The following is a 20,481-nucleotide window of genomic DNA, read 5'->3' as shown; positions in this document are numbered from 1 at the left end:
TCTTGGAGGAAGTCATTTACATTACCCATACTTTCTAGGTGAAGAAACTGAGGCTACAGAGCTAGGGGGGTGTTGTAACTGGAATTCCCCGGAAGTGGATCTGATTTCAGCAAAACAGCATCACGGGCACGCCCACACAATACATAGACTGTGTATGCAAGCGTTGTCCACCAGGCCTGCCAACTAGAGGAGGCCCACGCCCCCTCTGAAGCCACTCCCCCAGCAGCCCACGCCCCCAGCTGACATCAGCGAGGCCCGGCCCCTGGCGCAGAGCGCAGGCAGCGCGGAGCCGCGCCGGCCCTGCGCCCGCGCTGCCCGGGGTCTAGCGGCCCGCCGGCCACCCGCGCCACCGTGAGTCGTCCATGGTGCAGCGCATGTGGGCTGAGGCGTCCGGGCCCATAGGGGGCACCGAGCCGTTGTTTCCCGGCTCCCGGCGCAGCCGCAGCGTGTGGGACGCCGTGCGCCTGGAGGTGGGCGTCCCCGACAGCTGCCCAGTGGTGCTGCACAGCTTCACGCAGCTCGACCCTGATCTGCCGCGCCTGGAGGTGGGTGAGCCGAGGCCCAAGGTCCTGTGCAGCATTGTGTGTGGCTTGGGGGAGGGGGGGGTCCTTCCTCAGAAGTCCCCCTGCTGTATCTGCCCCGGGGCAGCCAGTTGGGCATTACAGCTTCCAGCACACCCTCAGCAGTAGGTGGGGAATCAGAGCTGAATTTCCATACCCCCTCAATTCATCCCGGTACCTGCTCCCACCCATCACAGGTGTGACAACGCCAATTACTGCAGTCAGTCAAACCTTTAAGCCCCTCCATGCTGTCACTATTTACACGCCTGTGGTGTGTGAATGCACCAACCACGAGGGCCTATCCTCATTTCAAACCCTTGTCAATGGGGCGCGTTACACGAGGAGGCCACAATATAGTAGACCAGCAAGTGGTTGTGGTGGCACAGCCCTAAACTCCCAGAGGTGAGTGGGACCTCAGGGGCCTTTGAATACCCATCACTGAGTCAGACATAGGTCTAATGACCCGGGAACATCAAGGCTGTTCAGAGGAGGCAGTGGCAGGAAGGGAGTGGATGGGCTGGAAGATTCAGAGGCCATGCCTTTATGTGTGGGAGGTGGGAATAGTGAGTGTGGGTAGGAGCTTGTTTCTAGTGTCCTGGGCAGGGACACCCAGCAGTGCCCTCTTCCTTCCACCTTAGTGTACACCTGCCACCATGCCCCAGGGGTAGTGGAATCCCAAGGCAGCCCTGCATCCTGCTCTGCCTAAAGAAGGCTCAGACAAAGCATGCTCGGGAACTTCTGGTCATGGGGCCCCCAGGCCTAGGAGGCCTCTTGTGCTTGGCAGGTGTCCCAAGCCAGGCTGCTCATTCACCCAGTGGTCTCATCCTGGAGGCGGCTGGGGAGGGACTCCGAGGAGCTTGGTGGTGGGCGGCCCACCACCAGCCCTGCACTCATCTGGCTTTCATTATGTCTGGCAGAGTCTCCGGCTTTGTGTGCTGGAAGGGCCTAGCCTGATCACTCCTGGAGGGGGGTGTCAAGCTTCTCTCTGACTCTGTCCAGCTACATCCCTAAGGACCCTTTGTGGCAGGGCTGTTGAAAGGTTCTGTTCCTGCATGGGTTGCTGCTATCTGTGCCTCCTCTGCTGCCCTCTCTCCAGGCCTCTGTGTTGTCATGCAGCCTGGTCACTGTTTAGAAATCAGAGGGGAAGCTTCTGGCTGGGGCAGGAAAACCAGGGTCCTGGCAGGAGAGGAGGCCACAGCCGGAAACTGAACACAATGACCATTTAGCATTCGCCTGGGGGAGGGGGCAGGGAAATCCCTGTCTGTTTTGCCAATAATTCCCTCCCATCCCCATCCTGAATCTGGTTTCCTGGTAGCAGACCCAGGTCCAGAAATGAAATCGATCCAATTAAGGTCCCTGCACTCTCTGTCTCTGCCTTTCGTCTTCTGTCATTTGTTTCCATCAGCCTGGGGTTGCCAGATGTCCTCACACATCTGGGCATCTGCCTACCCTCTCAGTTCTAAGTCAAGCCACCACCGACCTAGCTTGACCTGCCCCACACCGACCTAGCTTGACCTGCCCCAGTCTGCTTTATAGAGGTCACGAGGTTTATGCTCCTGCGACAGGCTTGCTTCAGCTTCATCCTGGCGAGAGTGACTGTGGATCTGTAGCATTTACGGGTAGCAGGCACCAATACCATGTTCCTCCCGGCTCACACAGACCTCCAGCTCAGATGCCAGTGCCATCTGCTAAGAGGCTGGAGGCCAGAGAGGTGAAGTCCCTGACCTAAATAAATACATTGTCAGAAAGGGTCGCAGACAGGACTTCAGCACAGTGTTCCCTGGGGTTGGGGGTTGGGTGTCTGCTACATATAAGATCTGGAAGCAGGACCCAGCAGAGATGGCTAGTGAGCAGTAGAAGCCAGCAAAGGTCGTGGATAGAGCTTGACCCAAGCACTGCAAAAAAGCCTTGGTCGGGTGAGAGATGGGGAGGCTTAGAGTCTAGGAGAAGGTGAGAGTACCTCAGATTTTGAGACCTTGGGAACTGTAACCAGGGGCTTAACATAAAAGCTAACAGCCGCTGGGGCTTGGTGGAAGAGCCTAGGCTAAATAATTTGCATGCATTTTTGTCCTCTGAGGGGTTCAGGGCTATTAATAGCTCATTTAACAAATGAAACAACTAATTAGGTTGCACTCAACAAGCTGGTCAACTGCAGAGGCCGAAGCTAGGCAGGCAGGCGTCTTATCCTGGCTGCTTGCCTGTGTGTCGCCTGAAGGCTGTGTGGGTTGGACACAGTGAGTCCAGGCTTCTTCCTCCAAGCCGTCTGCTTTCTTGATCACACTGTGTGCAGCTCGTAGTTTACCCGAGGGTTCTTTTGTTCCCTTGACCCTGAAAACTCAGAGATATAGGTACATTGTGTGTGTGTGTATGTATGTGTATGTGTGTGTATGTATGTGTACACGTGCACGCTCGCTTGCACAAGATAATCTTCCAGAGATACTTCCTGGCTGACTCTAAAAGGGTAGCCTTCAAGAACTTTAGAGCCTGTTATGTTGGTGAGGAGACTTGCCATCAAAGCCACGCCCCCAGGGTCTCCTCCTCCTCCAGTTGCTTTCCTCAGAAGCACAGTAATGAGGATGAGGAGGGCCAGATGGCTGGCACTGGTCCTCGTCTCCAGTCTGAGAGAAAGAGAGAGAGAGAGAGAGAGAGAGAGAGAGAGAGAGAGAGAGATAGATAGATGCTGGCCCATTTCTTAGGAGCCTCCTGGCAGCTCTGGAGCAGGAGGAACCAGATTGCTAGCGGGACAGGAACAGGGACCGCCTGTCAGACAGTTTTCAAGACTGTGGGTGGATAGACCTCTTGCTGGCTCCGACCAAGGAAGCATCTGGAGGGGCTCAGCTTCACTCTGAAGGGTCTTACAGTTTAGCACCTGCCCTGAACCGAACTTCTGATACCCTCACAAATGCTGTGTTATCGGGTATATACCGCAGAGGAGTGAGCCAGCCCAGCCCAGTGAGAGAGGGTGCATGCCTTTAATCCCAGGAAGCAGAAGCAGGCGGATCTCTGAGTTTGAGGCCAGCCTGGTCTATGGAGTGAGTTGAGAAACCCTGTCTTGAAAAACAAAACAAAAACAAACAAACAAAAAGGAGTTGTGGAGTTGGCCAAGTGAAACTGACAGCCGGCAGAGGAGCCAGGCTTGGAGGATCCATTCCCCAGGACACGTCCTTAAGCCTCTGCTCAGAGGCACGGGTGTGACGCCACCAGCCTGGCCACCTTCCATCTGCTATGTAGCCCGAGGAAGTCATTTCTGTCTTCAGCCTCTCCCCTGCATCTGTGTACTGTGGCTGGACCCTGCCCTAACGGTGTGCCTGACAGAAGCCGCAACCAGCTCTGGGTGTGTCCTTACAGGCCAGGGGTGAAATCCTTGTCCTGGCTGCTGTTTCCTAGCTCTACCTGTCCCTACCTGGTGTCCCTTCATCCACCAAGCACCACACTAAATTACATGCATCAAATATACAGAAGCTCGGGGGCAGGAAGTGCCTGTGTTAGCTGGATGGCATGGTCATGGGGTGGCGTGAGTCTGACGTCAGCTGGGTCTGCTATATACTGGGGCGTGCCCCCTCCCACTTGAGTCTAGTTTTCTTTCCTGAAATGCTAACTTGGCCATTAGCAGGACTCAGACTGACAGGGAGGGTTCCTGGGACCTGAATCTGACTTGGTGGGAGCTCTGCACAGGCCCAAGACTTTTCTTTGGTCTTGGTGCTCTCCTGCTGCCATGGCAACCAGGCCCCTTGTGCAGTCCCTAGCTGAAGCTTCCTCTGATCACCAAGGGCTGCCACGGAGGCACAGCCTCGAGGCTGCCCACCCAGTGCCGGGGCTGAGACAGGGTTCTAATGCTTGATGTTCACATTTTACCCACTCTGTTGGAGCTCATGGCCTGGGCGTGAGAAGTTGTGGATTCTCACCTCAACCCTCCCCTGGGCTTGGTTTCCACCTGTAAAACTGGAAGGTGCGCTCCCTCCATGACAAGAGCCTGAGATGGCTCACTCGAATCTGGACTGCCCCTCCCTCGTCTGGAAGCTCCTTTCCAAGCATGGGGCAGGACTCTGAGTGAGCTGCCATCTGGATCCAGTAGTCCAGGTGGTCCTCGGGCAGGTGCGGCTCTCATACATCACCAGTTCCTGTGCTGTCCCAAGTGTTTTCTGCCATCCTTAGTCAGCTGCAGCCCCCACCATGCCACCTGTTAGCTGCTGCTGCTGTTCTCTCAGCCCATGGCCAGCTTACTGAGCCAAGCTGGGGAGTGAGACTCCTCCTGAGATACAGTACCTGGGTCTGGTCCTGTGGACCCTGTGTGTCCAGAGCTGTAGGGGATCTGCAAGGGAGCTGCTAGAGCCCTGGGAAACCCTGGTGACTGTGGTACAGGTAGGTGTGGTGAGGTAGGAATCACCCGGCCTCTGCACACATAGAGAGAAACTGTGGTCTCATGTTTGAACTCTACCACATCTGCCAAGGCCTTCCAAAGCAGAAGCAGCCAGTGTCTGCCAGGCCAGGCCACCACCACCATCCAGTGCTCTCTAGGGAGATATGACACAAGCCTGGCATCCCCATCCTTATTGAGCCCCTTGCTGTTCTGGGCTTGGCCTGCAGCTCTCTTTCTTTTAGCTGGGGGACATACATCCTGCTGGCCTGCCACCCTGAGAACTTTGATCAGGTGACACACCCCATTCTGGGAGCTCTGGGCTATGCTCAAGAGACTGTGATTGTGGGGACGGCTTACTCCCAGGACTCCCAGGGACACTTTCACCCTCAAGCGACAACAGCCAGCTTCATCCCAGGTCCCTGGGGGCCTTGCAAATTTGAGGGCCTGGGGGTGGGGGGTGTTGGGAGGAGATGATCCTCTCTAAGGACACAGCCAACCATGTGGCATTTCTTTCTTGGAGCTCAGAGGCCTCCTGGATGCCTGCCCCAGGCAGGCAGGCTGGCAGACATCTTTGCTGTTTCAGCTGTTTACCAGTCCAGCTTACCCCCTCCCCTCCCTGGACTGCTTGAATATTCCTGGGATCATGACACTTCCTACATGGGCTGCCTGCTAGAAAGGTAGCTCAAGGTAGCCTCAGGTTACATGGTCCCTGCCCGTCCAACCTCAGAGGGACCTGAGGATAGATCCTTAGACTGGGGAGGGCAGCTCTTCTCTGTTGCTTTCTAACCAGGCCTGGGGTATCTCTGCCTTCTCTGGGTATCTGGTGCAAAGGGGCCCACACTCAGTATTGTGAGGTGGCCTGGCTCACTCTGCTGTGATTGTCTGAAGGAAGCAGAGTGAGGGCTTAGCTCCTCATGGCTGGAACAGTTCCCATCTGTGCAACAGGGTGTCAACTCCCCAGAGGAAGACATGTATGGCTCTCAGAGCCTGTCTGCACCCCCACCCCCATCCAGCTGGCAGAATGGCCCCCCTCGGTTGGGGGAAGGGTACGGGGATCACATGACACTCCCACAGGGCCCAGGCCAGCTGCTGGGCTATCAGCGGAAGCCCAGGCCAAGCAAAGCCTTGCATTTGCGCCCTGCTCAGGGATGGCCACTGCTGCTTGCATCCAGCTACGCCCGCGGGTGTGCCTGGCCAGGGCACATTTCTGTCTAATGGGCATCGATAAAAACCTGTTGCAAACTAGCACCGTACTAGGGTCCCCAGGCTGAACCCCAGTGTTGTGTGGCAGGAGCTTCATGTGTGACCTTGACTCTGCTGCTGATGCTGGTACAGGCATCACAGGCTCCTTGGGGAAGGAAGACTCTGCCAGCCCCGACTTTAAGAACGCTGAGCCGACACAGTGGGTGTTCCAGAGCCATGGTCTCCTTTATCTTTGCTGAAAGACTTTCTAGATCTGGGTCAGGGGTTAGCTGATGACAGTGCCACTAGTCTCTGAAGGGAAGTTCCCTGCGCTGAGGGCCAGGATTGCTTAGGGTGGTGAGCCTTCTTGTTACCCACTGACTTCCAGGAATCGGGTCCCCTCTATCCTTTCTCCAGAGGGCGGGAGTAGAGAGAGCCTGAGGTGCAAGGAAGTGAGTGTTTCCTTTCTGCTTTAGGCTCTGAGAAGCAGTCACATGACCCCCTTCCCCACACAGGCCTCATGATTTGGGGTTCTGTGGATCCCCAGCACTGTTGCTGTACCCCACTCACTCACATGAGGAAGAATAGCCAGCTGGGAACCCCCATGTTACCCAAGAAGTCTCAGCAGCATGAATGAGCAGAAGGGGAAGGAAGTGGCCTCAGATGTGGTCAGCGTCTGCACCTGCCCTAGAGCCATGGTGCCGACTCCAGCGCTGGGCTAGAAAGAGCTGCCTGCTGCCGCCTGGTCAGCCTGGAACCTCAGATGGGACAAAGAGAGAAGAGTGTGGGTGACCCTGGCCTTGGGCTCTGAGGCCAGTGCCGCCTGTGACCATGCTAGGGCCTTGGCATAGGGGATCTGTCATATACACCAGACAGTTTGGCTGCCTCAGCCTCCACTTACCCGCCTCTGAAATGGCTGAATAACAGTACTGTCCAGGTAGACTGTGTCGGGCTGTCCAGTACTAAGTAGGAGCAGGTTCCTGAGATGTTGACCTTAAGGTCATGAGGAGCCAGGTGGCAAGTCCTGGAAGTCCAGAAGCCAGCTGCCTGTGCCATGCCCCTGCAGCAGACCCCTGATGGCCTGGCCTGGCTCCTGGGCCCTGTCTTTCCAGAGCTCCACGCAGGAGATTGGGGAGGAACTGATCAACGGGGTCATCTACTCCATCTCCCTGCGCAAGGTCCAGCTACACCAAGGAGCCACTAAGGGCCAGCGCTGGCTAGGGGTAAGTATGGAGAGGAGACCAGGAGGGTGACCCTGCCAGACTTCTTTCCAGAGTTTTCTGTTTGAGGGCCCTAGTCCCTCTGAGGACTCTGGGCCGAGCCTCCCTCCCTTCCCCAGCCCATGCACAAGGATCCTGCTGACATCACCTGCTGACAGGTGAGAAGAGAAGCCATTGACTTTGCTTCTCATTGCCCATAAGGCCATGCATATTCAAGTATTTTGCTAGGTTTAAAACCTGTCCTCACAGCCGGGCGTGGTGGCGCACGCCTTTAATCCCAGCACTCAGGAGGCAGAGGCAGGCGGATTTCTGAGTTCGAGGCCAGCTTGGTCTACAAAGTGAGCGCCAGGACAGCCAGAGCTATAAAGAAAAACCCTGTCTCGAAAAACCAAAAAAAAAAAAAAAAAAAAACACCTGTCCTCACATGTCACTCCTCTCCTCCCCCGTCCTCTTCCCCCTAGTCTCAGAAATCCTCTCACATAGAAGGGCTGCCCTTTGCCCCCATTGAATGGAAGTTTAGGCTTTGTAAGCTGTCTGTCTTAGGATTACTATTGCTATAAAGAAACACCATGACCAAAAGCAAGCTGGGGAGGAAAGGGTTCATTTGGCTCACATTTCTACATCCTCATCCATCACTGAAGGAAGTTAGGGAGCGTATGCAGAGCTGGAGCCTGGAGGCAGGAGCTGATGCAGAGGCCGTGGAGGGGAGGGAGCTCCTGACTGTTTTGCTTCCATTGCTTGTTCAGCCTGCTGTCTCACAGAACCCAGGATCACCAGCCCAGCGAAGGCCCCACCCACAAGGGCTGGACCCTCTCCCAGCAGTCTTGTCCACAGCAGACTTAAGGAGGCATTTCTCAGTTGGGGGGGGAGGGTCTCTTCTCTCAGATGACTCTAATTTTGTCAGATGTATCAAGCTGACAAAATTCTTCAACATGTATACACTTCTCTGCAACTTGCTGTCTCAGAACAAGTCTTGTGGGCCCCTTGAGCTAAGAAGCTGAGCCTGAGCGACTCAGCCACATAATATTCCAGAAGACAGTGCTGGTGCCGCCACACAGCCATGCTTCACCACTGCTGCATCCCAGCATGGTTCTCTCCTGTGGTCATTGAAATTGCTCAGGGTTCTGGGTCTTGATAGGCCAACACCCCCCCACCCCCTGGAGTAAGCCTGTCTTTCCTCCTCTGGGATGGACTGTTCAGTTTGGAAACATTCCCCTCCCACAGAGTATGTTAGAGAATGCTGTCACTCACCTAAGAAACCACCCTGAAGGGCTCAACACTTCAAATTCTGCTTGAAAATCCAAGACTTTAAAACCAGAGAGAGACCCTCTTGTCCCAGTTTGGGCCACATTCTGCTGAGGGTGTCCAGGAGGTGACCCGAGCTCCAGCCTCCAGCTTCCCTGAGAACATGACCCTGCTACTGACCTCGCTCTTCTCCTGTCCCCCCAGTGTGAGAACGAGTCGGCTCTGAACCTCTATGAGACCTGCAAGGTGCGCACGGTGAAGGCTGGCACTCTGGAGAAGCTGGTGGAGCACCTGGTGCCTGCCTTCCAGGGCAGTGACCTTTCCTACGTCACCGTCTTCCTGTGCACCTACAGAGCCTTCACTACCACCCAGCAGGTGCTAGACCTGCTGTTCAAAAGGTGAGCACTGCCGCCAGACCCAGGACACCCTTCCTGCCGGCAGCGCCTTGGGAGAGCCCAGCTTGGGGATAAGCCTCCTCCCAGGCTCCTGTCAGGGCTGAGCTGCATAGGTCCTGTCGGGGTGGGGTGGCCCCAGCCAGCCTGGGCTGCCAGGGCCTTCCTCTCCTCAGCCTCAGGTTAAGTGGGTTCCCTACATAGAAAGGAGGGGGACCTCAACCTAGATATACACAGAGCAAGGATGGCCCTGTGGTAATCGACTGAGAGACCTCAGGTCTGCTGAAGTGCCTCGGTTTCTAAAGCAGTCTGCTGTGCGTAGCCATGTTCCCAAGCACCTAACTCTGTGACAGGAGCTGAGTCCCTGCCTCCCTGGGCCCCATTCCCATCAGGGAGTTGACCAGTAACACTAGACATCATAAGCAGGTACGGTAGATGTGACGCCCTCACGGCCTCCTCTAGATATGGCTGCATCCTCCCCTACTCCAGTGAGGACGGTGGACCGCAGGACCAACTCAAAAAGTAAGTAGGCTTTGAGTCCAGAGGGGAGGTTTAGGGAACAAGGGTTGAGCAAACTATAGGCCCACACATGTGATTCCTGATGCTGGGCTAAGGTCTAAGGCTACCCCTGTGTCAGATGGAAGAGGAGGGGTGTGTGTGTGTGTGTGTGTGTGTGTGTGAAAGAGAGAGAGAGAGAGTATGTGATATTCAGAACCAGTCACTGTGAAAATCCTTCCCTAGCATAGCCTGTCTCAATAGACGTGCAACCTCACTCCTTAAGAATGGGCGTTTAGCTAGTCCCTGAGTCCCTCAGGAAAATGCAACCCACACCTGGCTTACAAAGAATAGGTACCGAGGTAATCCTCACCACTGGTTGAATGGCAGGCCCTTTGGGCATCTCCATTCCAGTAGAGTTGGGCAGGAGTGGGAACCGGGTGAGCCACCATCCCATTGATGAGCCTTTGCTGCCTCCTTGTAGGGCCCTCTGTAACCTCTGTCTAGTTACTTGAACAGCCAAAGGGGACTTGTGGGTGGAGGCACACCAGGATGCTGTGGGAGGGTACGAGGAGAGACCATGCCTCTGACTCTGTTGCGTGTCCCCAGTGCCATCTCCTCCATCCTGGGCACCTGGCTGGACCAATACTCAGAGGATTTCTGTCAACCTCCGGACTTTCCCTGCCTCAAGCAGCTGGTGGCTTATGTACAGCTCAACATGCCTGGCTCAGATCTGGAGCGCCGCGCTCACCTTCTCCTGGCCCAGCTGGAGGACCTGGAGCCCAGTGAGGCTGAGCCTGAGGGTGAGGAACCAGGGGCAGCCACACAGAGCCTGCTAGGAGGGTCAGTAAAAGTTTCTATCACAGAGAGGCTCCAGCCACCAAGCCAGGAGCAAGAGCGAGCCTGGGGCCCAGTAGGTAGTACACCAGAGTCTGGGATACCATCTTGTTGTTGGGATGGGGGCTTGTTCTCTGGCAGTCAGTGATTCTCTGTCTTGGAAGTGCTCTGGACAAGACAGCCATAGTGGGCATCTTATCTCCTGCAGCCCTGTCCCCAGCTCCAGTGCTGTCTCTGAAGCCAGCTTCACAGCTAGAACCAGCACTGCTGCTGACGCCCAGCCAAGCGGTGACATCAACTCCAGTACGAGAGCCCGCCACGGCCCCAGTGCCAGTGCTGGCCTCCAGCCCAGTGGTGGCACCAGCTCCTGAGCTAGAACCAGTTCCAGAGCCACCTCAAGAGCCTGAGCCATCCCTAGCACTGGCTCCAGAGCTGGAGCCCGCCGTCTCACAGAGCCTGGAACTGGAGTCAACTCCTATGCCCACTCCTGCCTTAGAGCCTTCCTGGTCTCTGCCTGAAGTCACAGAGAATGGACTAACCGAGAAGCCTCACCTTCTGCTGTTCCCTCCTGACTTGGTGGCTGAACAGTTTACTCTGATGGATGCAGTGAGTGGCTTGGGGCTGGGGCAAGGCAGGCTTCCTTTTATCCTCTGCCGTCTAGACCTGTTTTCTGGTTCAGAGCCTTTGTCCCAGGGCAAGTCCTAGCTCCGCTGTTAACAAACGTGTGATTAGGGCATACTACTTAACCCAAGGCATTGATTTTCCACCCCCGTGGTGAACATGGAAAGGGGGGAGGGGAGAGAGAGAGAGAATGAGTGTGTGTGTGTGTGTGTGTGTGTGTGTGTGTGTGTGTGTGTGTGTATTGCGCACGTGCACACGCACATCTCTGAGGGATGGAGGAGTGCTCGCCAAGGTGCTCCTGGGTCCCCCTCCTCCACTCCACCCTGAAGCCTGTCTAACCTCAGCATTTATGACGTGCTTACTGTGCACTGGAGACTGAGACTCAGGTGGGCTATAGCAGCAGGCCTGCCTGCTAGCGACGAGCAGCAGATGCTCTCAGAGGTGAGCAGGCAGGGACACTGCTATGTGTGCGTTTCCTCTCCCTTCACTTTACCTGGCTTGCCTTGCACTGGGTACCCTCAGAAGTCAGGTGAAGGGGCGAGGGTCCCACAGGTTCAGCCACATCCTCACTCTTACATGCTGCAGCTTGGGCCTTTGGGCTGTGCAGGGCTGTGACACTGACCCCCTCCCTAGGAACTATTCAAGAAAGTCGTGCCCTACCACTGCCTGGGCTCCATCTGGTCCCAAAGGGACAAGAAGGGCAAGGAGCACCTCGCGCCTACCATCCGCGCCACTGTCGCCCAGTTCAACAACGTGGCCAACTGTGTCATTACTACCTGCCTTGGGGACCAGAGTATGAAGGCTCCGGACAGGGCCCGGGTGGTGGAACACTGGATCGAGGTGGCCAGGGTAGGCTACAGGAGGGGCCTCTTCTTTTTCTTCATAGACCTCAGGGCCACACAGCCAGGTGTATACTCCCTCCAGGCACTGTACACTTGAGTTGCTGTGTGAACGTGTGTCCCTGGCATGCCCTCTGGGAGCTTCCTGGCATCAGGAAGGGCTCGTCCATGGGCTCCACTCACAGACTCCTTGTCCCCAGGAGTGCAGAGCGCTCAAGAATTTCTCCTCCCTCTACGCCATCCTCTCTGCTCTACAGAGCAATGCCATCCACCGCCTAAAGAAGACGTGGGAGGAGGTCTCCAGGTAGGTCTCCCTGTCTCCCCATCCCCACCCCCTGTATCCCAGGCTGGCTCTACCTTTAGTGAGGCCCAACAGCAGAGACCAAGGGAAGGGTAGGCTCACTGGTAGGCACAGCTCAGTGTGCACTCCCTGATTAGAGCCAGGTAAGTATCTCGTGCTTGCACACAGCACAGAACTACCCAGCTGAGAGCAAAACAGTTTTGCCTGCTCTGGTAGGCTTCCGTGAAACCATATTTAGGGTTCTTCTCCAGCAGTACGGAAGCTTTGTTGTAAAGGAAAACGGGTTCCCCACAGTGCTTGCCCCAGTGCACAGCCTTCCCTACTTTCGCCTTCACTCTGTGCCTCCTTCAGGGACAGCTTTCGAGTGTTCCAGAAACTGTCGGAGATCTTCTCTGATGAGAACAACTACTCCCTGAGCAGAGAGCTGCTCATCAAGGTGAGGTGGCAGACAGGGTGTTGGAGGAAGGGGCCAGAGGAGGGGGCAGGAGATGGCAGGGTTTCATCTCTTCACTGAAAGCTTTTGGCCAACTTCCAGTCCTGTCAAGACCAGACAGGAGGAGGGGATGACTTTGTTCTTGGACAGGTGGCAGGCATTTGGTGGAACAGTAGGCCTCTGGTAATCTGATGTAGTAGGGACAGCCAGCCAGCCTGCTGCAGGAAGATGAGACAGCCGGATTAGCAGGTCTACAGCTTCCTGCTGTGGCTTAGCCACTGGCAGACTGATGGCAGATGGAAGAGGGTGCTACTTCCCTGAGTCAGCCTGTTCTATCTGTGGTGCCAGGCTTGTCCCAGTGAGAGGCTACCTGGGATGGGTGTCATCCTCCATTCCAAACATCTAGTCCCAGGGTGCAGCTATGCTTGTATAGGTGGCTCTCCCCGCTGCCCTGAAGCAGCAGCTGACCAGCATGAGGAACGGTGGTGGACTGACTGCTTCATCCCTTGAGGCCATAGGGTGCCCCGGCAGCTTAGCCGGATCGGGGGCTGATGAACTCACCCTAGAAGTTACCGCATAAGAAGAGCATTATCAGTGGGCCCTGCCCTGGCTATGCAGAGCAGGCTGAGGTGGCCCTGCAGGGCCCAAGATCCTTAGAGAACAAAGCATCTGCTAAGGGACCTGTGGAACTGGGAAGCTTTGGTCTCAGGCCCCGCCTTCTCCCTCTCCCGTATGACAGCTCAGTTAGAGACCGTCCTACCATGCTTCCTGTGGCCGGAGGACAGGACTCGAGTCAGTAGCCTGCAGTTCTTTGGGTCCCTGTGGGGTTCCATGCCAGGTACTGCCACTGTGCGCCAGGTACTGCCACTGTGCAGGCTTCTGTTTTCTTGTCTGGCAAATGGAGGATGCTGAGCTCGCAGGACGCAATGGCTCTAAGGGAAATGAGGGGTGTGCAGGAGGCCACCGGGCTGCATGCCCCTCACTGCTGCAGGCCAGTCAAGATGGCACTAGGGGCCAGGAATTAAGCCCTCCTGTCCCCAGGAACTTTGAAGGTGAGGTGCACAAAGGCCAGGCCCAGGCCCTCCCTCCCCCACCCAGTGAGTGTTAAAACAGGACACTGATCTAGAAATATCAAATGTGGCAGCAGACACGTTGGCCCAGCCAGGCCCAGGATCGGAGCACAGGTTGGGCTTGGGAGAGGAAGAAAATCTTATTGACTTCACATTCAACCCTGGCAGGAAGGAACCTCCAAGTTTGCCACACTGGAGATGAACCCTAGGAGAGCCCAGAGACGTCAGAAGGAGACAGTGAGTGGCCCGCCCGGAGGTTGGGAGAGGAAGGGCTCCCTTGGTTGGCCCTTAACCTCCTGTGGCAAGGTGACCTGCTATATCTTTGGGGATATCAGAATCAGGGCGTGGCAGAGATCTTTGGGAAGGGTATGAGCAGGGGCCATAGATGTTTGTAGCCTGGGCTGCAGGCCCTAGTGGGCCTGGCTGGGGTCGGGTGAGCCGTGGAGAGGCCCTGACCAGGCCTCACTTCTTTCCCACCTGACTGATGCCCCAGGGAGTCATCCAGGGCACCGTTCCCTACCTGGGCACATTCCTCACTGACCTGGTGATGCTGGACACTGCCATGAAGGACTATCTCTATGTAAGTGTACCCGGGCCTGTGGTAGGGTCTGAAGGGCAAGGAGGACAGAGGAGCCCCCTGAGCTCTGGTTCTCAGGAGAGCTTGGAGGTTGCCCCCTTGAAGACTTTACAGAGTTCTGACAGCAGAACTGAGGGTTGGCCAGACTAGGTATGCATGGGCAAGAGAGTGAACCTTACCACTCCAAGGTCAGACAGCATGTGAGCCAGGCAGGGCCCTCGAACTCAGAGTGGGCTGGACAGACAGCATGTGGGCGAGGCAGAGCCCTGGAACTCAGAGTGGGTTGGACAGAAATGTCTACAACCTCTGCCCACAACCTCTGCCCTTAGGGTTTTCCCCTTGCTAGTGCCTAGAGCCAGGCGTGGGTACTTCCTGCCCCCTAGTGGGTGTCTGTGGTAGTACAGAAGGTAGGCAGTGCTCGAAGGTGCCTGTTTACTTATGGACATTGGCTGTCTGTCTTCTAGGGGAGACTGATCAACTTTGAAAAGAGAAGGAAGGTGAGGAGCTGCCAGCTTCAGGGGATGGGGGAGGTCGTGGGCTGGGCAAGGCATGTGCGTCCTTGTGTTGCTCTATGGTGATAGTTGGTACACTCTTCAGAGGCTATTCCATAGAAAAGGGTCTTGGGGTGATGACATCCGGGACAGCCTCCTGTGTAAAAAGAGGGAGACGTGTGAGTGGGTGTAAGGCGGCGGTAAAGACACAGAGGCTTCACCACCCTATTGTCTTTTGATCCAGGAGTTCGAAGTCATTGCCCAGATCAAGTTGCTGCAGTCAGCCTGCAACAACTACAGCATTGCTCCGGAAGAACACTTTGGAGCCTGGTTCCGAGCTATGGAGCGACTCAGTGAGGCTGAGAGGTGAGGATGCTGGCCGTGGGGTGGGGTGGGGGTGGGGGGGCATGATGTCATCACTGTTGCCTGGTGACAACTGCGCATCTAGGCTCCAGCTTGGGGGCTACCCCGATTGGGAGCCCCAGCTTGGCTCCTGGTAGCCTCACAGCCATGTCTTCCTTAGCTACACCCTGTCGTGTGAGCTGGAGCCCCCATCTGAGTCAGCCAGCAACACCCTGAGGAGCAAGAAAAGCACAGCCATTGTCAAGCGCTGGAGCGAGTAAGTGCTGGGGCCTAATCCTAACACCCACCAGCCCTTCACAGAGTGAGCTGAGTCAGCAATTTGAGCCTCAGTTTTCACCTTAATGAGATGGGAAGACCCCGAGAGTAAGCCAAGTTTTTCCTGTAGCCGCCAGGCTCCCAGCACAGAGCTCAGCACCAGTAGCAGTGCCCACTCCAAGTCCTGTGACCAGCTTCGGTGCAGCCCTTACCTCAGCAGCGGGGACATCACTGACGCGCTCAGTGTGCACTCAGCTGGCTCTTCCAGCTCTGATGTGGAGGAGATCAACATGAGCTTTGTCCCAGAGTCTCCTGATGGCCAGGAAAAGAAGGTGACCACCCATGCTCCCTCCTCTGCCCATCCTTACACCTTGTCCAACAAGGGGCCCAGAAGTCCCCAAAGCTGGCTGCTGGCCTTCAGGGCCCTTCGTGGTTCAGGCTGCTGTTGACACTGCTGTCGCCCACAGTTCTGGGAGTCAGCCTCCCAGTCGTCCCCAGAGACCTCTGGCATCAGCTCCGCCTCCAGCAGCACCTCCTCTTCGTCAGCCTCCACCACGCCCGTGTCTACCACGCGTACCCACAAGCGCTCCGTCTCAGGGGTCTGCAGCTACAGCTCCTCACTGCCTCTCTACAACCAGCAGGTGGGCGACTGCTGCATCATCAGGGTCAGCCTGGATGTGGACAACGGCAACATGTACAAGAGCATCCTGGTGAGTGAGCTGCAGCCCGTGTGCCCGTGGGGCCTGACTTGGCTGGACGGCAGACATGCACAGATACCTGCCTGCTGTCGGTCTTTGAACCATCTTAAACTATCTTAAAAAAGAATAGAGAGAAAACCTGGCGAGCTGGGTCAGCACTCGGGCCCATGAGGAGGGAGAGGAGCACTGTGCCCACGCACCCAGGAAATGGGCCAGCCTGTAGGGCATCAGGCCCAAGGGATTAAGGGAAAGTCATTCAGGACCCGTTGACCTGTAAGGCCCTTGACTTTCTCTTGAGGGTTGAAACAGAAGCCAGTGGTGACTGGGTGTGTCCATGGGGATAGGCTGCTGACCAAGATGGAGGCAGACTGCTTAGGAGCTTATTGCAGTCCAAGCTCAGGAAGGTAGGGACCAAAGCAGGCTGGTAGCCATGGCCAGACTCAGTAGTGCCAAGGTGTGGATGTTGTTTGAATGTGGAGCCAATGGGATCAGACTATGGATGGGCAGCACACGGAGGGCTTTTCCCACCTGCCAGGGCTTAAGCTGCAGACGGCCGCTACACTGGGTCAGGTACCCTACCGTACCCACCCCAGTAGGGCCTTAGCCCCTCGGTGCCCCTCAGTGCCAGGAGCCGGAATGGTGCTTAGTCATGTTCACCTGGGTGACCCCATGTCTGAACCCCCTGAGCTAGCCTGTGCTGCCTGCCACTGCAGCCTTAGGGCAGGGCTGGCCATGGGAGGCCAGTGAGCATTAGCTGCTTCCTCCTTACCATCGGAGTGGAAATTATTGGTTTCTCTTGCTTCAGGGGCACACAGCTCCCCAAGACCATGTGGAAGTTGGTGGCAAGCTGTTGTAGGACACTGTGCCCTGTCCTGATAGCCTGCTCCCCATCCCAATTCAGGTGACCAGCCAGGATAAGGCTCCGACTGTCATCCGAAAAGCCATGGACAAACACAACCTAGATGAGGACGAGCCGGAGGATTATGAGCTGGTGCAGATCATCTCAGAGGATCACAGTAAGTCAGTCAACTGTAGGCCAGGGCCGAGGGGCGGCTCAGCACCGGCCCCTTCCCTAGAGTCTGCTGCTGGGCCTCTCCATAAGAGACAAGAGTTGAGGAGAGAGGCTCATGCGTGGGCCTGTCAGAGAGGACATTGCCTGGTTAAAATAAGAAAGCAGGTACTTCAGGAAGAATGCTTATGTTAAAATCCACACACGAGAGGCTGGATGGCTCAGCAGTTCAGAGCGCCGGCTGCTCTTTCATGGTACCCAGGTTCAGTTCCCAGCACCTACATGGCAGCTCATCACTGTAGCTTCATTTGCAGAGACCTGGCACCTTCCCAGCCATACATGCAGGCTAAACACCAACTCACACAAAATACAAATAAATACATCTTCTAAAAAAAAATACACACATGAGATGCAAAAAAGCACACAGACAAGTCAGCATTCTAGAAAGAAGGATGGAGTCACAAGCCTGGGCTGGGGAGTCGGCTCAGTGGTTACAGTGTACAGGCTACTGTGTGCTGGACAGATGGCTCAGTCAATGGTTACAGTGTGCTGTATGCTGGGCAGACAGCTCCCCAGTTAGAACTTGCTGCTTTTTCAGAGGTCCTGAGTCAGTACCTAGTACCCACATGGTTACTTATAATCCCCTAAGTGTGTGCTGCTCTTGCAGAGGATCTGAGTTCAGTTCCCAGCACACACATCAGCTGGCTGACAACTTCCTATGAGTCCAGTTGTACAGGATGTGATGCCCTCTTTGGGCCTCCATAGATGCATGAACGTAATTAAAAAGATAAATAGAAAAATCAGGCCATTCTCAAGGATCTTGGAGAATTTCAGGGGCTCTGTGCCTATGTCCTTTTCCCCAAAAGGAGGCTGTGGCCAGCAGCTTAATGCTAGAGAGAGACATCACCACAGAGGCCACCATGTCTGTCACCACAGACACTGCTGAAGTGAGCTAAACACCCCCATCTCACTATTTGCTGCTGTCTGCAGTAACTCCCAAGATACCTAGATGTTCTACTGCAAACCTCCTCTCAGCTTCTCCACTGTTTTGGTTATATGGACAGGGTGAGGGGGGCCCTTCCTTCCAGAAGGCAGGCCTACAGAGGCTCAGGAACTAGAGGCAGACACGGGGTCAGCAGGAGCAGCAAGTCCCGCTTGGTAATGATGGACAGATTCTAGGCCAGCGGTGACTAGTGGAATGGAACCCAGAGGAAGGCTCTGCCCTCTGCTGGTCCTTGGAGCCTTGGTGAGTAGCAGTGGAGCATCAAGGAAAGCAGTGTGGATTCCAGGAAACCTGCTCTGGCTGGAAGTCTTAGCCAGCAGAGACAGCCGTAAAGGTGGTGTGGAGAGACTTCCTTAGGCTCTCATCGACCTCTCCTGGGGTCACAGGAGAGGTCCTTGTTGGAGCTGGATTGGAGGACTCCCAAGGCCCTGCTGTGGCCTGGCGGGGAGGAGGCTCTCAGGAGGTGGGGGCATCTCAGCCACATAAAGCACCACTCCCTGTCCCTCTCCCACCAGAGCTGAAGATTCCAGAAAACGCCAATGTGTTCTATGCCATGAACTCTACCGCCAACTATGACTTCATTCTAAAGAAGCGGACCTTCACTAAGGGGGCTAAAGTCAAGCATGGAGCCAGCTCCACCCTCCCTCGTATGAAGCAGAAGGGACTCAGGATTGCCAAAGGCATCTTCTAAGGACGTCTCCTGGGGCGGGCTGACGGGCCGGGGACTAAGCACTTACGGACTAGAGTGGCCCAGGCCACACAGGTACCTCTGCCCCCTGCCAGTCCAGGCTACCCCCTACTCCACTTTCACCCTGAACCTCTCCTGCTGCCGGGATTGACACCTGCCACTGACAGGCTGACCTGGCCTCTGGGGACCACTTGCCGCCTTCGGTGCCTTCTGCTCTCTGGAACCAGAGGACTAGCTGACTTTTGCCAAGGAGTGCTGCCAACTGGGCATGGGACCTTGCCTGCCCTGGACACTATCCACCACACTTTCCTGACACCTCCCCAGGTGCAGATCACTGCCACCCATGCTTCCGGATGCTCCAGGACACATATACACCCAGCAGGGCTGCCGACTGCATTCTCTCCTTGTGCCCACAGGCACTGGCCTGGGACCTTCATGGAGGTCCTAGCCTTTCCTCCCACACTCTAGCCTTTCTCAGGCTGCACCAAAGATTCCACCTTCAGGGCCTACAGAGTGAGGGAGTCTCGCCCACCAGGAGCCCAAGCCCTCCCTTGGATCAGAGAGAGAAGCCCTCTCATGAACTGCCCGGTTGGTATTGAATCCCAGTCCACTGAAAGTGCCATTCACCACCGCTGCATCCGGGCTGTACAAGACTACACACAGTGGGAGGTTTGTGGGGAGGAGGAAAACAACTGAATATTTGTATAAAACGTAAAAAGTTTACTGATTGGGGTGGGACAATATTTATTTGTTGTAAATAGAAAATGCTAGACTTGAATATTATATTAAAATCCAGTTTCTACTACGGCCTGGTCACTGTGGTTTTACTGTTTTTATTTCCTTACTTATTTGCAGGGTTTTCTGACTCTTTTGTAAGGACTCTCAGTTGATTTCATGCAGGCAGAGAAGAGGCAGCTGAAGGAGCACATACCCACTTCATGTGCAGCAGACAAGTTAAAGGGGTGATGTGCTCAGTGCTACAGCCTCTCAGCACTCCTGGAGTGTTCTCATGAGGAGATGGCCTGTGAATGGCTGGTGTCAGGCGGTGGCTCCAGGGATCCGTCTCTATAGAGATAGGAGATTGGGGAGTGGGGTGGGGGCTCTACAGCTAAGAGCACACACATATGCGGAGGTCTCAGGGAGGTGTGGAGGGCAGAGCCCAGAGGCAGGCTTCTTGGAGAGGACCTGGGTTTGCTTCTCAGCACCCATGTCAGGGAGCTCACAACCACCTGTAATTCCAGCTCCAGGGGATCTGACCCTTTTCTGGCTCCTCAGGTACTGGAAAGCATGCAGCCAACACTCATGACACTCATACACATTAGATAGATAGATAGATAGATAGATAGATAGATAGATAGATAGATAGATAGATAGATAGAGCCAACACTCATGACACTCATACACATACGATAGATAGATAGATAGATAGATAGATAGATAGATAGATAGATAGAGCCAACACTCATGACACTCATACACATACGATAGATAGATAGATAGATAGATAGATAGATAGATAGATAGATAGATAGATAGATAGAAAGATGGGTGGAAGGAAGATAGGTAGGTGAATGAGATAGAAAGAAGTGGTAGGTTGTAAGCCAGCAGGGTGGCTCAGGAGGTGAAAGTACCCATTACTAAGCCCAACAACCCAAGTCTGCTCCCTGGGACCAACATGGTGGGGAAAATACAACTCCTGTAAGTGAGATCACCGGGTGCACCACATGCTCATAAACACAGAAATGTGTGGGGTTTGTAGGAAGAGGGGCTGGCGGGGCGCTTGATGGTTGGTCTTGTAGAGGACACGAACTGGATTCCACATGGTGGCTCACCATCACGTGT

At 55.3% G+C, this 20,481-nt stretch overlaps 1 protein-coding gene across 7 annotated transcripts in view; it reads left to right on the top strand.

Moving 5' to 3' along the window:
* Ralgds (ral guanine nucleotide dissociation stimulator) overlaps positions 1-19,438 on the top strand; it is a 39,210-nt gene extending 19,772 nt beyond the window's left edge. The window contains exons 1-18 of one of the 7 annotated variants that reach the window (XM_085835073.1): positions 284-545; positions 7,215-7,325; positions 8,772-8,965; positions 9,422-9,481; positions 10,064-10,257; positions 10,500-10,897; positions 11,546-11,761; positions 11,952-12,055; positions 12,404-12,488; positions 13,724-13,792; positions 14,049-14,135; positions 14,597-14,629; positions 14,868-14,989; positions 15,147-15,242; positions 15,372-15,573; positions 15,883-15,951; positions 16,841-16,955; positions 18,467-19,438. In XM_085835073.1, the coding sequence (XP_085691199.1) occupies positions 363-545; positions 7,215-7,325; positions 8,772-8,965; positions 9,422-9,481; positions 10,064-10,257; positions 10,500-10,897; positions 11,546-11,761; positions 11,952-12,055; positions 12,404-12,488; positions 13,724-13,792; positions 14,049-14,135; positions 14,597-14,629; positions 14,868-14,989; positions 15,147-15,242; positions 15,372-15,573; positions 15,883-15,951; positions 16,841-16,955; positions 18,467-18,642 (2,514 nt within the window). In that variant the 5' untranslated portion in view covers positions 284-362 and the 3' untranslated portion in view covers positions 18,643-19,438. Of the gene's footprint in view, positions 1-283; positions 546-7,214; positions 7,326-8,771; positions 8,966-9,382; positions 9,482-10,063; positions 10,258-10,499; positions 10,898-11,545; positions 11,762-11,951; positions 12,056-12,403; positions 12,489-13,723; positions 13,793-14,048; positions 14,136-14,596; positions 14,630-14,867; positions 14,990-15,146; positions 15,243-15,371; positions 15,574-15,708; positions 15,952-16,840; positions 16,956-18,466 lie in introns of those variants that run through there. The other 6 variants (XM_029474260.2, XM_085835072.1, XM_029474259.2 and 3 more) reach the window with 6 other exon arrangements.
* The last annotated feature ends 1,043 nt before the right edge of the window (positions 19,439-20,481 follow it).

Source organism: Mus caroli, unplaced genomic scaffold (assembly GCF_978045245.1).
Source record: "Mus caroli unplaced genomic scaffold, Mus_caroli_1 scaffold_2, whole genome shotgun sequence".
Classification (NCBI taxonomy): Eukaryota; Metazoa; Chordata; class Mammalia; order Rodentia; family Muridae; genus Mus; species Mus caroli.
Note: the sequence above shows the minus strand (reverse complement) of the source record. Positions and strands in the feature narration are given on the sequence as shown.